Raw genomic sequence first — 15,453 nt, 5'->3', positions numbered from 1 at the left:
TAAACGATGATCCGCCTTACTTCTTTCTTGCTAGATTACTTCATATATGACCCATGATGATCAGATTTCTTTGTGTTTGGAGTTTTGTTCCCCCATAGTCTTCGCCTATGACCCATGATGATCAGATTTTTTTGTATCTGGAGTTTTGTTCTCCCATGGTCTTCGCCTCTGAAAGCGTCCTTCCTTCTCAATGCCCGGGCATCCATCTAATGCATTCTTTTCAATCTTGCGCTCCGCACTTGATTTGCTGTATATGTTTTGGTACTGTCGTAGATATGTTACTTCACTCTCCGGCTCTCCCTTATCTAATAATGTAATACATAGATTATAATTATTTCATAATTTTTTATGTTTTTTTCCCAAATATTTTTCATTTGGGAAAAATATTAAAGAATGATTTGTCGACCTATCTTTTCCATGCACATTTAAACACAGGCATAAAGTTAATCGAACAACTAATTAATTAAAACACGTGCAAACACTTGATCAAACAACTAATTAATTAGATTAGTGACGGACGGATTAAGATGGAGTAATATCGTGCTCCTACAGAAGGGTTTTCTATGTTGACTGTACAATAAATCAAATACTAATTTTGTTCACAAAAAAAAATAAGTTTATTTTACTTCATCTTTTCAGAAAGTGATTCAATTAGGATCCAAAGAACTTTGTTCCATAATTCAATCCAGGTCATTTGCTCACCGGAGTTTTGGAACAACATTATTACAAGTCAACTAAATCAACAGTTAATAGCAGACTAATTAAAAAAATACACAAGCAGTAGTCACAAAATGCATCTCAAAATCTAGTCCAAGTGCCAATTACTACACAAGCATCCCAAACAACAAATTTTAATGTGTAACAAAACCACGCTGTGTCGAATTGAAGATGCCCAATTGTCTAAGCCTTTACAAAAACATGATTCAACCCAAATTCACAACAAACGATCCTATAACAATTATCCTTGCTACCAGAAACATCTACATATTAATGATACAGAAAGCAAGATAAGTTGAATCGATTTGGAGTAACTAAAGCTTCAATTGAAGCTGAAAGTATGATATTTTTAATATGTAGCTAGCTGGATAGTTTGATTATGTTACTCCAATCCATTTACAGGAACTTCCAAGAAAATATATCAGTAATTTGTGTTCCCTAGCACCTTATCTCATAAGAACCTGCTTTTGTAATGTAACGAACCCACTCAACCGTGTTGTATCCACTCTTTTCCCATACCTGCACAGTCTCGATACCTGAGCAATAGTCGTTCTACAGGAAATAAAAACAATTCTAAATGGATCATTTATCTTACATACCTTGAGAAATCGGACACGTAATCCAGATGCTGTAAACATAGGAACCTGCAAATACAGTGATTTCAGATCTGTCCTCCAAATAGTCATCCACGAGAGATTGTACCCATTTTTTTTATGTGTTGTGTTTGGAGAAAAAATCAATGAAGATAAAACATGAATCAATATTATCAAAAAACGTGGGAGGATCACGTTATTGGATGGGATGACTGAACTAGTAAATAACTTGATTTTTTAATATTCTGCTTACTAACATTTTTCTCATCTGTTATTTTTGTTATAGTTCGTAAATCTCCATGATACAATCAAAAAATATTTTAAGCTCTAACCTGAAATTCCATTTGAATCGGTGGCCTTGTCCAAGACTTCTTTTCTGCTATCGTGGAAATTAACTCTACTTCAGCACTCAAGGTTGGCTCAGTTTGGCCAGGAAATTTCCTTATTCTGCAAATTTTGAAGAAATATCACACAACTAATATCGAAAAAAAGAATAAAAGAAGAGCAAAACACAATGTAGAGGAAACTCTAATTGTCACGGGATCACAAAATCCTGTTGTTCTTATAAATGATTATTCTCTATGACACACTAAGAAGGTCAAAAGGTAAACAATACTTCCAAAAAACACACTCTTCATGTGCACAGATGTATTAATGTATGCATACACACGCAATAACAAACTCTAAAATGCTTGGGCATGCATACAGTTCAAATCTCTAGAAACTAAACTGGCATATAAATTCTTTAACAATGCAGATCAATGCGACAAGTATGAATGAAATCTTCATTGTAGGAGTCTTATCTATTCTTGTTATGTTTACTAATTGTTCTGACTTCTAGGACTGTACAGCACGATGTTTATATCAACATATATGCATCTCGGTATCTCACTTGGTTTTAGGTTTCTTAATCATGTGTCCTTGCAGTCAGTTTTGCAATATTCTTAAAAAAGAAAATGAGTGTCACGGGGCTTAATAAAATAACCAAATTCAAATACTCACTTCCAGACCAAACAGTCGATAGATGCATTGTATTTAGCTCGACCTGACGTCACTTGGAAACTTGTTTTTGCTGTTTGTTTTGGTACTGGAATCTTTATAACCACACCGAGTGCAAACATTTTTGCACCAAACACACTCTTTACCTGAAAATCAACTCTATTAAGAATACATTTGAATGTCAAGGATTTTCTGCGCATAAAAATGAATCTGAAAACAGACCTTGACATTTACTTCCATCCGGGTCCGTCCCAGTTCCTTAATAGTGGGCAATACTCTAAAGGGAAGATTTACACCCTCAGTTATGCGATATCTGTTGAGGAGACACAAAAAATATATTAAAAATATTGTATGCAAACAGTTGGACGGACATAAAAACAAACCCAAAAACAGATGGCAAGACGTAACATATCAGATGATTGCAGGCGAATACATAATGCACATGTTGACAAAAACAAATAGCAAGTTACATACTACCCATTAAAGAACATACCAGGGTTGGTCTATAATAGGCACAAGGGACTTTTGCTTTGGGTACAATAAGGGCAAGTGATTATTCTAAATCCTTCATTGTTGGATATTAGACCATTTTAGGTCCAAAATAATATATAATAATTATGAACAGTGGATACTTGAAAAGAATGTCCTTGTAATAAACTAATTACCTCTTCTCAAAGGACAAAGCGAACATTACTGAAAGGCCATAATAAGGATGAATTATTAGTTACTTATATCCAAGGTAGTGTTGAAACTTTATTATTAAGTAGCATTTTGATCTCTATAAGTGGACTTTCTAATATTTGTGTAATATTATCGAATGCATATAATGTTCGGAGGAGAGCATAAAACATAATACAGAAGAGGATCAAAATAGCTAACTTGATACTAAAGGCTAAAAACACATAGACATGATGAAAACCCAGCTTACTTCATTAATTCAAATTCACCATCTGGTGGGACAAAACTGACAGTTTTCTCTGAGTTGAACCTTGTCAAATTTACACATTGATGAAAAGTAACATCGTCCAATTCAATAGTCTTCCCGCTGCAGGTTTAGCAAAATGAAAGACTAAGTTAATAAAACAGACAGAGTGATCCCTTGTGCAGAAGCTTTGGTAGAGTTGTCAGAAAAAGGAGCATGGCTTTGCCATGTGCAGGAGAGCAATGCACAATACAAAAGCTACCTTTTAGCCGGACGTGACTTAAGTTGTGACTCTTTCTCCAGACCAATTTTATCATTTAATCCTAGCTTCAAATCAGGCATTCCAGACAGGAAGCACTTCATAAGAACTTTCCCAGTTACATCACAGCGCAATACACTACCTACATTTACCAAATTGTATGAGTCAATGTGATCAGGAAATAAGGAAAACTAATCCAGAATATTCGATTTACCTTTTGAAGACATAAGAAGGTTCACGCTCTCTACAATATCCAGAAAGACCTGGTAGCCAAAGAAAGTCAAGATCGAGCTATAGACAATACTCGGTGAAGCTAAAATAAGTCGTAAATCAAGAAAGTTCACCTCATTCTTTTTGTATACAAGACCTTCTCTACGCCAGCCAACAGCACCAGTAACTTGTAATGTCGCATTTGGCACTGGTTTATCTGTAGGCTGTTCGGTGTATAAGTATAAGAACAAAAGATTAGTAAATGATAGACTGATAGTATAAAGCAATCTAATGTAAAAAAAAAAGAACAAAAAAGTACCTTGGACGAGAATGGTGAACGGACACCTTCCTGTGTTATATAAAGCTTCAAAATTTCAGGAGAAAGATTTTGAGGGTAACCAAAATCCATAATCTCTGCAATATAATTTGAATATTAATCACCGAGGCATACACTTATATGCTGACTATAGGTTACCATACTTCTCACCTACACTGTAAGGTGTAGACTGTAGATTACCTTAGACAAAACACAGAGAGAATCGGAAAACTTGGAGATAATTAATTATGACAAAAAAAAGACTAAACAACAATTCTACCGAGTAACAATGAGAGATGACTAATTTTGTGGTTCACAGTTGGGTTTTTGATTACCACTAAAATGCCCAATCAACTACTTAGAGAATAATATATATGATGTGTGCATACATGGCGGTCACTAAAAAACCAACTTTAACCAAAAACCCAATACAACAAGATACTTTATCGTATACAATTACTTAAGTTGCTTAATTTAATTGTGCACAGTATGAGGGGGAGTAGATAAACGCATTTACAAGCCCGAGGTATTTCAATGATTTAACATAAAAAGTTCGATACTCCAAAGACTTAACTCTTACATAGGATAGGAGAATGATAACACTTCAAAAAGAAAGAAATATGAGACGATACAGAGAAACACATACAATGAGTAATGAGCCTCACATGCATGAGGTAGAAGGGAATACATGACCACAGCATACATAAATGGTTTACATGCACCCACATTAGTGTACCAATGATGTGAAAATCACAGTTGACTGATAAACAATACAAGAAGAAAAACATCCCAACATAAACATACCATCCAAGAGCTCGTAGATTAGAACAAAATTATTACGTATAGCATCCTCGTCAAAAGCCCCGCCAAAGTATGACTTGAACAATGCAACTGCCTGCATAGTGCACAGCATGAATTTTTGATATCTTAAAGATAACAATAAAAGATTTTGTCCTCACAGAAAGAGCTAATATTTAACCACAATAAGTTATTCGCTTGCAATAAAAGAATAGCTAAAAATATATATTTAATCAAAATGATAAAGCTCATACATTCATGAAAATGTAGAGAAAAGTATCAACAAATATCTATCTGGAAGAGAAAACCGGTCTATGGTCTATGTTCTTGTTATCGTGTTGAATTCTCTCTCAACTTATCAGTTTTCTATAGGCTACTTCACTTGGCCTCTTTTCTTATGTTCTCATGTTCTGGTTAATACCTAAAGTTATATCCTATAATCTTTTTATATGTTATCCTTAACTTCATTTACACTGTCCCACTCTCTTCTAGCAAGTCCAGATCTAACTAATTAAGCATCTGATGGAAGATTTGGGGTTTGCATCACTTCCATTTTATTTGTTTTATAACAAGTAACTTATTTACTAATATCCTATCTATATAAATCCCTATTATTAATTAAAATGCAAAATCACCGCTATTCTTTACATTGTGAATATTCATGAGTAAGAATTTCAAAAAAATAATATAAGATGTCGTCTACAATCAGTTGTTGAGTTTTCCATCTTCTCTTATGACTTTTCAGCTCACTATGTATAACTTCACATCAACAATTTTTTTGGGGATAATAGATGTAGACCAGCACCGTGATCTAAATACATAAGATCTGCAATATAGTAATTAGATGTCTCCTCTGTGCATAGGCATAAAGCTACGGTTAAGGCCAATTATTCCATGTCCTTCCTTTAATGTGCTAATAAAACTTCAATTTAAAATACTGATGTTTTAAATAGAAACTGAACTAAGGATGCACCTGGCAGGAATATATATTTGACTACTCTCAGTATTTATTAAATTATTCAGCTACTGGTAAGAAGGGCAATAACGTAAGAAGGACAAACTACTTCGCAGAGTAAAAGAGTTTGAACTTCAAAGAAAACTCACACTATTCAGGAAAGTAAAATACAAGAAATAGCAAACTACCTCAACAACAAACTTGAAAGCACAAGCTACATTAGCATTGCTGCTGACGACAATCACTATGTAGACATTGCTGATTCTCATATAAAAGAAAGAGCAACCACCAATCTGCCGCACGGGACAGGTACCTAGCTCTTTCGTCTGCATTATGTGCACACGAAAGGCATCCACCATATTCCCCCTGGTACAACGCCATCAATGAATTGCAAAATTAATTGGTGTTAACAATTATAAATACAAAATTGCATATGCCTTTTATGATATTGCATTAAAAGTTAAAACAATAGTGCACATCAGATATGGCATTTACTCACAGAAATTAGACATTGAAAAAAAATGAGATGTATACAAGGACTATCCATATATTAATGTGTAATATCATGCTAAATGTGACTGCAGCAATTCTTCATCTGGTGAGTCTTCTACTAACAAAAGGCATATTTAAGGTGAAGCAATTCCCAAAAATTATTCACCAATTATCAGTTATAAAAAAAACCTAAACTTCAATTTCAATCCCCATCACCGTACAATCTCAGAATCTATAGCACCCCTAAAATTTTTAATGCAACTTTTGGTTATCATGCATGAAAACAGTAGCTCCATAATCAAATAGAAATTGTATGTTAAACCAGTGTTATCAAAAGCATAAAGCACAAACCCTCCCGGGAGCCTAGGCGCAAAGCGCAAAGTGAGGCGCACGCTTAAAGGCTTCTTTAAAGCGAAGCGCACATTTAACAAAAAAAAAATCTAAAATATGTTATTTAGGAATATACATAAAATAACTTATGTTTACTAAATATAATATATACATTATTATATATTAAATCACAATTCTAAAGCAAAAATAACATAGTTGATACTTCATAATATATTAATTTAGAGTTCTTGAGCAAAAAATTATCCTAAATTTCCGCATCAAGATTAGAAATTCAAATTTCTTGGGTGTAATCCAGGCTCCCAGATTTCATTCATCATCTTCATCCAAGTCATCTCCATCTTCATCTTTAAACTCATCCTGCCAACCATCTCTAAGTGTAGCAGTGGTCCCTTCAAATTCGAACTCTTGTTCCTCCTCTTTATTTAGATTTCAAGGCTGATTTTGATTGTAACCTTGTGTTGAATAATCATTGAATAGGTTTTTTTTCCTTTTTAAAGTGGCTGCAATATTTATATATGTAGGGCTTTTAAATTTTTGTTTTTGCTTTGGGCTATATTTGTTGTGGCCTTAACTGATCTACCCAGTCAATCCTAAATTTTTGTCAAAGTTCAATGACGCGCACTTTTTTAGCGCTTCGCGCTTTGAAGGTATAAGCGCGCTTGTTTGAAGTCGCTGCGTTTCACACACTCCTAGGTGCTTTACCATTCCTAGGCCCTTTACCTGCACTTTGCGCCTAGGCTCCCAAATTACACAAAGAGCATGGCATTGCCTTATAGTGCTAGTTTGGCCAAAAATTGACCACAAATAGCATTGGTTCATAGGTTCGTCCAATCCATAATCTATAGGGTCAAAACAAATCATTATAGAGGCGAGTGATAGGATGCGAGATATAAGCTTTATATACAATAAATCCTCGATCAAAAGAAACCTAGAAGCTAATACCAAAGGCTGGCAACCACATTGCAGAATACATCACAGGATGTAATCAAATCATTGTTCTCCCACTCTAACTGTAATATGAAGTCCTACTAAATTATATTTCAACAGTCAGGGAACCAACACAAATTAAAAACTTAAGTGGGCTGCTCCTCAGAAAAAAATTTACCCCATCCACAAAAAGAACAATGACAGTAAGGGAAAATGAAGTCAGGTAGCGAAAAAACCGAACTTGTCATAAATGCAGCATTCTAAGTTCAAGTGTTGCTGCACCATACAAGTACTTAAACAGAGATGATTAACTTGATAGTGGTAACAGCACTTTCACCACAATCCATTGCGTTCTTATTGAGCACCATCTTACTTCGCTAGAAACTACCTTTGTATAAGCATGCCATACTCGTTTCACCAAATACTACATGTATTATTCGATTAAAAATTTCACAAAATAATCATTCGACAATAGCCTAATATACATTAAGAAGTATATGGTTTAGTTCATCAAGTTCTCTCTTAAATGAAGTAATAAGTGGAGTACTATACATCCTGCAAAGTGGAGTACTATACATCCTGCAACGTGTTCTGCAGTATATTCTCCGAGTTTTTGTAAGCAGGGTAAAATTAGTACTGAATTGAACTTTTGCCTAGAATTATAAGCTTCACTAAAATCACTTGCTTCCGCGATCGTATATTCATAATGTAAAATTAATCTCTCTTTTCTACTAACAATAATACAAAATCAGTAGCCTAACAGTAACAACATAGCATTCTACAGCAATTGCATAGCGCAAAATACAAATAATTAGTTCAATTAAGCAATCAATTAAGTAAAATAGCAAACAACACAATGATAATCCTAATTAATAAACATGACAGCATAATAATAATGATATTTATAGAAAAACAAAAAGGACAAACCCGACGTCGTCGCGATAGAGGCGATTTATGAGTACATCGCCGCGAAGATTGAGAAAGTAAATAGCGGAAGCAGAGACCGGCATGATATTGATATCGGAGGTTTGATTACTGTTTTGCAGATCGGATCCGAATCAGATCTAGGGTTTTTACCTAAAACTCATGAAGTAATTAGAAATGAATTGAAATCTCAAAATTGATTATACACGGAAAAGTGTTTCAGGCAGCTGGATGTCCCTTGTATTCAACGGTAGCCACGTGCGACTTCTTTTTATTTATTTTTTTATTTTGTCTTTCTATATTTCATATTTTATCATTATTTATATTATTCTATATACGTCTCACGGTCTCATTCAATTGTATACAGTTTTTTCAATACTTGACACATGTCTTAAGATAAATATAAAATATTTTTTTATATCTTATTTTTAAATTTTTCTTTTTTGTATTAAGATTTAAACATCAAACTTTAATTCAAAAAAAAAATTAAAACTATTTACGAAACTATACTTTAAGGAAGTATTAAAATACGTGTCGAATCCGAAGTCCGCGACCCGAAAATATATTATCCAGGGAACAAGGGAGTAGTTAGTAGTTACAAAGTCGTGTATCGCAGCAGCCTTCTAAAATAATATTTTATTTTATTATTTCTAATTTGATGTTGATCATTCTAAAACCAATATAATAAATGGGTAAATTAGCTAATTCGTTACTATACAATGTCAAAACTTTCACTTAGGTCACCAACCCAAAAAAAAAATTCATTCGCATTACTGAATTACATAAAACTTTCAATCACATTACTAAACTCCAAAATTCTTGCACGACCGTTAAAAGGCGTTACTATTAACGGAGGTCCGTTAAACAATCTGAAAACTTTCAAATTGGTCACTGAGTTTCAAAATAAAATTTAAAAAAAATAAAATTTAAATTTTTTAACCAAAAAAATTATTTTTTATAAAATAGATTATTATTATTATATTTTATTAAATTAATTGAAATATACTCACACAAAAATAAAATAAAAATATTTTATTATAAATTTAAGAGGTATAATTTTATTTTAAAGTTTTTTTATACAATTTTTTTTGGGTAGATTTTTTTATTGTCAATAAGTTTCGTAATTTAAGTTTGTCCAGAAAATATCATTTTTATGGATAAAAAAAATTTAAAACAGATCTTAGCCTTTTCTGAAATAAAATCGATTATTTAATAAATTTAATAGGTATATTTTGTCTTAAATTTTAATCACTTAAAACAAATCGTAAAAAAATTATCGTAAACCAAAATTTATTGATTGTGAATTTTTTAAAAATATTTTTTCATTCTTTGTAAGTTTTCAACTTTAAGTTTGTAACAAAATGTCCGTTCTTTAGATCAAACATTTTCAAACATATTAAAAAATAAGTATGTAAAAATTTTAGTTATGGTGTTATTATTCAGAAAAAATAAACATTCAAAAAATTTATCTGTTAGATACAATTATCGATATTGGAAAAAATATCAATTAAAATATGTTATTTAATCAATTTGGATTTTTGAAAAAATTATCTGAATTTCTCTTAAAAAAAGAAGATAACTTTTTGAAAAAAATAGTCGGTAACCTAATTGAAAATGATACAAAATTCAGTGATGAATGCGATAGTAAACTTGATGCCACATCAGTTACACGTCACTTTTCCGTTAGCCAACTTAACGGCACTAACGGCAGTAACCTATTTGAAATATTTTTATTGTTTAAGTGTTTGATTGAAAACTTTTTTAGGCGGGTGACCTAAGTGAAAGTTTTGGTATTGTACAGTGTCGAATTAGATCATTTACCCTGTAATAAATTCGTTTTCTCGTTAAACATGTTTACTCCAATGATCCGCTCTTTTATTATTCACAAATATAATATGATAAAATTATATTATTTATTAGTCAATAATTAATGTAATATTTTTTCTATTTTATAATATAAAATTTGAGAAAAATACAAAATAGATTGAAACGATACGAGAGGCGTTAACTCACCGTCCTCATCTTCTCATTAACAAAAGTATAATATAATATAATGATATAATTATTTAAAAAATATTGAAAATCTATATTTATAGATACTTGTATTTTTCTTCTAGAAAAATATAATATAGTAACCTGATTTTAGGAGGGAAAAAAAGAAGAAAAATGGTGTTAAAAAGAAATTTAGGAGAATGTCAAGATGATAAGTTGATTTAAAGAGAAATGAGAAGTTTTAGAAGAATATTGCGATGGTAAGTTGATTTTAAAAATTTTAATGAATGATGTTGTAAAAAATTTAGAATAATAATATGAATGATGATAAATTTAAAGATACTTATCTTTGTAAATTATAATATTCATATACTAAAAATTAAAGGAAAATTTTTAGAAAATATAATATAGTAAGTTGATTTTTGAAGATAGATGAAAAATTGTGTTAAAAACAAAATTTAGAAAAATACTAAGATGGTAAGTTGATTTAAGGAGAAATAGAAGTTCTTTTTTTATCGTAGGTAACTCGCAGGGTGCGCACTGGGTAAACCTTACGGGCTCACGCAATAGTCTGCTAACCACGTGAACCAAGGTAAACCGCATTTAAACGACGGACTCTGACTCAGAAGGCATAATCATAAATTCTCCTCTCGTGGGATTCGAACCTGTGACCAAGAGGATAGTTATCCTCTTTTTAACCAGCTAAATCAACCCTTGCGGACACCTAAAATGAGAATTATATTATGATGGTAAGTTTTAGAATTATATTATGATGGTAAGTTGATATTTAAAATGAGAATATTTTAGAATCGCCACCTAAACGCCTGTGTCTTCTCTTTTATATAAGTATATTGATTAATAAAATATCAAGATGGTAAATTATTTAAGGAGATTGTATAAGTTTTAGGAGAATATTATGACGGTAAGTTGATTTTAAAAATCTTAATAGAAGATATTGTACAACCTATAGGAAAATATTACAAACGATGATAATATATTTAGCAGAATATAAGGTAATTGTAGTTTTTGATACTCCCTCCGTCCTAATTTATCTGGCTGATTTGATTTTTACACACATATTAACAAACTTTAATTTTACACTGTACATGACTATATTACCCTTATTTATAAAGTCGGGTGTAAATATATTACAATTAATTTATTGTAGTTTCAATAACTGAATGCATTAGAATTTAAGTTTGACTCCTGGAAAATTGTAGAAAGCAATGAATATTTACATAATAAATATACGTGTGTGCGGTAGGATTAAAATAGCCTATATATACCTGTATATCCATATTACACTAAATCTATGCTAAAAGAATATTGTGATGGGAACAAAAAAAATATTTTGATCTCAATGAGCCACCACATGAAGAAAAGAAGAAGATTTATTTTGATTTTAATGAGCCACCACAGACACCAAAAATCATGGAAGCAAATCAACCAGAACCACCTACAAAATATATCCATTGAAAAATAACAAAATATCAAGAAAATGTTAAGCATATTTATAACATGTTGTGATGGTAAGTTTTTTCATTATTTTTTGTTTTAATATTTTAAAATTTATATTCTGATGACTCCAATGTTTCATATCTTTATCTTTTCAGGTTGTTGCTACTAAAAGGTGCTCCAGGGTTTTTTCTTGTCACTTGTCACGACTTAATTTATATTTTTTTCTTGTAATTTGTCACGGCTTAATTTATGTATGAAGGTGTTTATCTAAGGTTTGGTGTAATGGACTAATATTAATTTTAAGTATCAATTTATCTTTCAATTTATACACTTTATTTTAAATACTCCTGCCAAATTTTATAAAGTGTTGTTTGTTAAAAATAACTATATAGAAAAAATCATCAAAATTTAGAAAAATAAAACACTAAAAATTTAAAACGTTGATTCTTAATTATATTTATATTGATGTAAAATTAGTTATAAATAAAAGTATTTTTTTTAACAACATTATATTGTAAATTTTTTTGTTAGCTAAGTGTTTTAAATTTTTAAAGTACATATTTTTTACATTTGTTATGTTAAAATTTAATTCCAAGGTAAAAATATCAAATAAAAAATGTAAACACGAAGTTCCATAAAAAACAACAAGATTACATATTACTGCCACTAGAAATAAACCGGAAAATAAACTGAAAAAGCACAATCACTTCACATAACTAGATTCTTGAAAATTGTTCACTGACAAAGTTGGTAGCTTCTTGTTCACATGCAAACTGCAGTGGTATAGTTCCACTTGGACATCGATGTTCTTCAAAATGAGATTGTTTAAAATCGTTGCCACCTACTGCTTTCATAATTTCCATCATATTTAACTACAATATTAAAAATATCTTATTCAGCTTGTCATGGTGAAGCTCTTCAAAAGCTTGTTCAACGGCCTCCACCAGTTCATCTATAGTTCTTGGTGTCGTTTCCTGTTGCAAACTTTGAATTGCTCTAAAAAATCCAAATCCAATACATTTAAGTCAGGGTTATTAGGAGATTGAAAATGTAGTCTAATGTCAAATCTATTTCTACGAGCAGCTGTAACAAATTCTAGATCATTCACACTAAGATGGGGTTTTGCATTTCCTTGATGAATAAAGATAATACCACCTTTATTTCTGCCTGGCCACTTTGACATAATAGCAGGAACCTGATGGGTTTCGGGGTATAAAAACACGACGGAAATTATAAATAAAACCGTAAAAACAGAACCAAACTGAAATCCACCGCAGGATCCATGCGAAAAACAATATTTAATTCATGGATGAGATGTTTACCTTAAAGAGCTTAACGATTATGGTTGTCAAAAGGATATCCTAACTTTAACCGAACACCACGTATGTTGCCTTAACGATCTACGCCGTAGGGGTATTCAAATCCAAATTTAAATTAAATATTCCTCCAAGTAATAATTTAAATACCTCATATTTAAATTATAAACAATGAGCAGCATCTAGTAATACATCATTGCTACTTAAGTAATAATAATAATTAAATCGGTGATCGATTAAACATTTCGTGAATAATGTACAATGTAATATAATTCAATTAACCAAATATTATAGATTAAACTCGAGGCGTGTTATGTGTCATCCTCTTTACGGTTTAATCCAGGTTTCTTTGATCAATGAGTGGACTATAATTTCAAATTAACATTTGAGGCGCCACGCATTTCATGGTATAGCTCACACAAGAGGCCAATAATATCTCTCCAAAATTAGGAGGGTTAAATCATTTCTAGATCATTCATATTTCTCACACGATTCCTAATATACCCGAAGTCCACTTTTATCATTACCCGTCAAAGGTAACTTTTGATGTAATCAAAGTATGTTAATCATCGTAAAGAAATATAATTATTTCAAGTTGAAGGACCATTACATCATTATCACTGTGAGAACTACTTATGACACAATAGACATGTGGAATCTCACATTGGCTCTATCTAGCACCATGTATATTTACATCTACCTGTGTTTTCGACTTTAGTGTCACTATACAAATGATCAATGAGATGTGATCATCAGCCAACAAACACACTAGTTGAAATAACTCGAATTTTTGAGACCTTGCAAAATGTTTAATGAATAGTAACCCTGGCGGACGGGAAAAACTTTTGAGCCCACACTATGTAGTACATGAGAAAATGAGTTTCGGAGTTGATATTACGATTATACGTACCAAATGAGTGTATGTAAACGCTATTAATTTTTGAAGAAAACGAACTTTGAAAAACGACCGTATTTACGACTCACTGAGGATTACGGGAATCACAATATAATTACAAGATTAAATCCCTACGGATTTATATTCAAGTATGATAATTCAAAATATAAGGAATAAATACGAAAGGAATTACGTCGCGAATCATTTACAAGTAAGTATTACGAAAACGTTTAAGCAACCGAGCGAACGCGTAAACGATTAAATAAACGTAACGCACTAACTAAACCATGGTAAGAAAGTAACCATGGTTACTTTATCAAATAGTAAGCTAACCATAGGATGATCAAGCAAGCTAGTCAAAATAGTGTGCTAAGGAAGCTAACACATGTAGTTAGCTTGTAACCTAGCAAGCTACTTGGATTTTGTCCCCAAGATTTGCAACAAGGAATAAACCTAGAATGCTATACTAGGAAGAATAAAAATCAAGGAAAGATATCACCCCATTTCCTAGAAGCAACCAAGAGAAGCAAGCATAAATACCCCCCCTTCACATTGCTTCCATTCGGCCTTCAAGAAGAAAAGGGAGAAATCCAAATTCAAATCTCAAAATCTAGCCATGGTAAAATCATCCCATTAATTTTAAAGCTTCCTAGCAATCAAACTAAGGTAAGAAAATTATTTCATCTCTTTTTATCAAGGTTTTATGGGTGAAATAAAATCAAGAAAGTCACTAGTGAATAGTATGAATAGTAACTCCTCTTTGGTTTCTTGATTTCAATGGTGGTTTTAGGTTCCAAAAATCATACCAAGCACTTCCAAGCCTCCACCATCCTCAAGAACACATCTCAAGATTTCAATAAAGGTAAAAATATTTGACCCAACTTTATTTAAGATTCATTTTTAAGATCCATTTAGTATGCGGTAGTAAACCTAGTTTAAGAAGTGGTATTATTGAAATCTTGATGTTTAAGTTAAGTAGATTTAAGTTTGATTGTTGTTGCCTCAAGAACATGATGTTTCTGAGAGGAGTTTGTGTGTTGATGATGAAATGATGATTGTTGGTGGTTGTGTTAAGAGTTAGGGCGTAAACGAAACCCCGATCGTAAACGTAACCCCGTTAAAACCAACGAATCGTAACTTTAAGTTTCTGCAGAAAGTCCCGAAGTTGTAAACTGTATTTTCTTGAAAAATAACCCTTGATTATGATATAAAATTTTATAAGGATCGTTTAGGCGCTTGAATCGCTTAATTCCGATTTACGGATCAAACGTTATGGTCATTTTACTAAAAGTGATTTACGCGACAAAAACTCCTACGAATTACGAACTT

General features: G+C 31.8%; 1 protein-coding gene across 1 annotated transcript; it reads right to left on the bottom strand.

Annotated features, from left to right (window-relative positions):
* Window positions 1–781: 781 nt before the first annotated feature.
* LOC141667090 (AP-2 complex subunit mu) lies at window positions 782–8,697 on the bottom strand. Its single transcript, XM_074473443.1, has 13 exons — window positions 8,467–8,697; window positions 5,958–6,135; window positions 4,821–4,911; window positions 4,020–4,114; window positions 3,835–3,924; window positions 3,705–3,753; window positions 3,494–3,632; window positions 3,238–3,354; window positions 2,532–2,622; window positions 2,313–2,455; window positions 1,643–1,757; window positions 1,317–1,361; window positions 782–1,236 (listed from the first exon to the last, which is right to left on the bottom strand). Exons 1-13 carry the CDS (start codon window positions 8,547–8,549, stop codon window positions 1,156–1,158), a joined length of 1,317 nt encoding a protein of 438 aa, XP_074329544.1. The 5' UTR covers window positions 8,550–8,697; the 3' UTR covers window positions 782–1,155.
* Window positions 8,698–15,453: the final 6,756 nt, after the last annotated feature.

This window comes from Apium graveolens, chromosome 6 (assembly GCF_009905375.1).
Source record: "Apium graveolens cultivar Ventura chromosome 6, ASM990537v1, whole genome shotgun sequence".
In the NCBI taxonomy this organism is placed as follows: domain Eukaryota; kingdom Viridiplantae; phylum Streptophyta; class Magnoliopsida; order Apiales; family Apiaceae; genus Apium; species Apium graveolens.
Note: the sequence above shows the minus strand (reverse complement) of the source record. Positions and strands in the feature narration are given on the sequence as shown.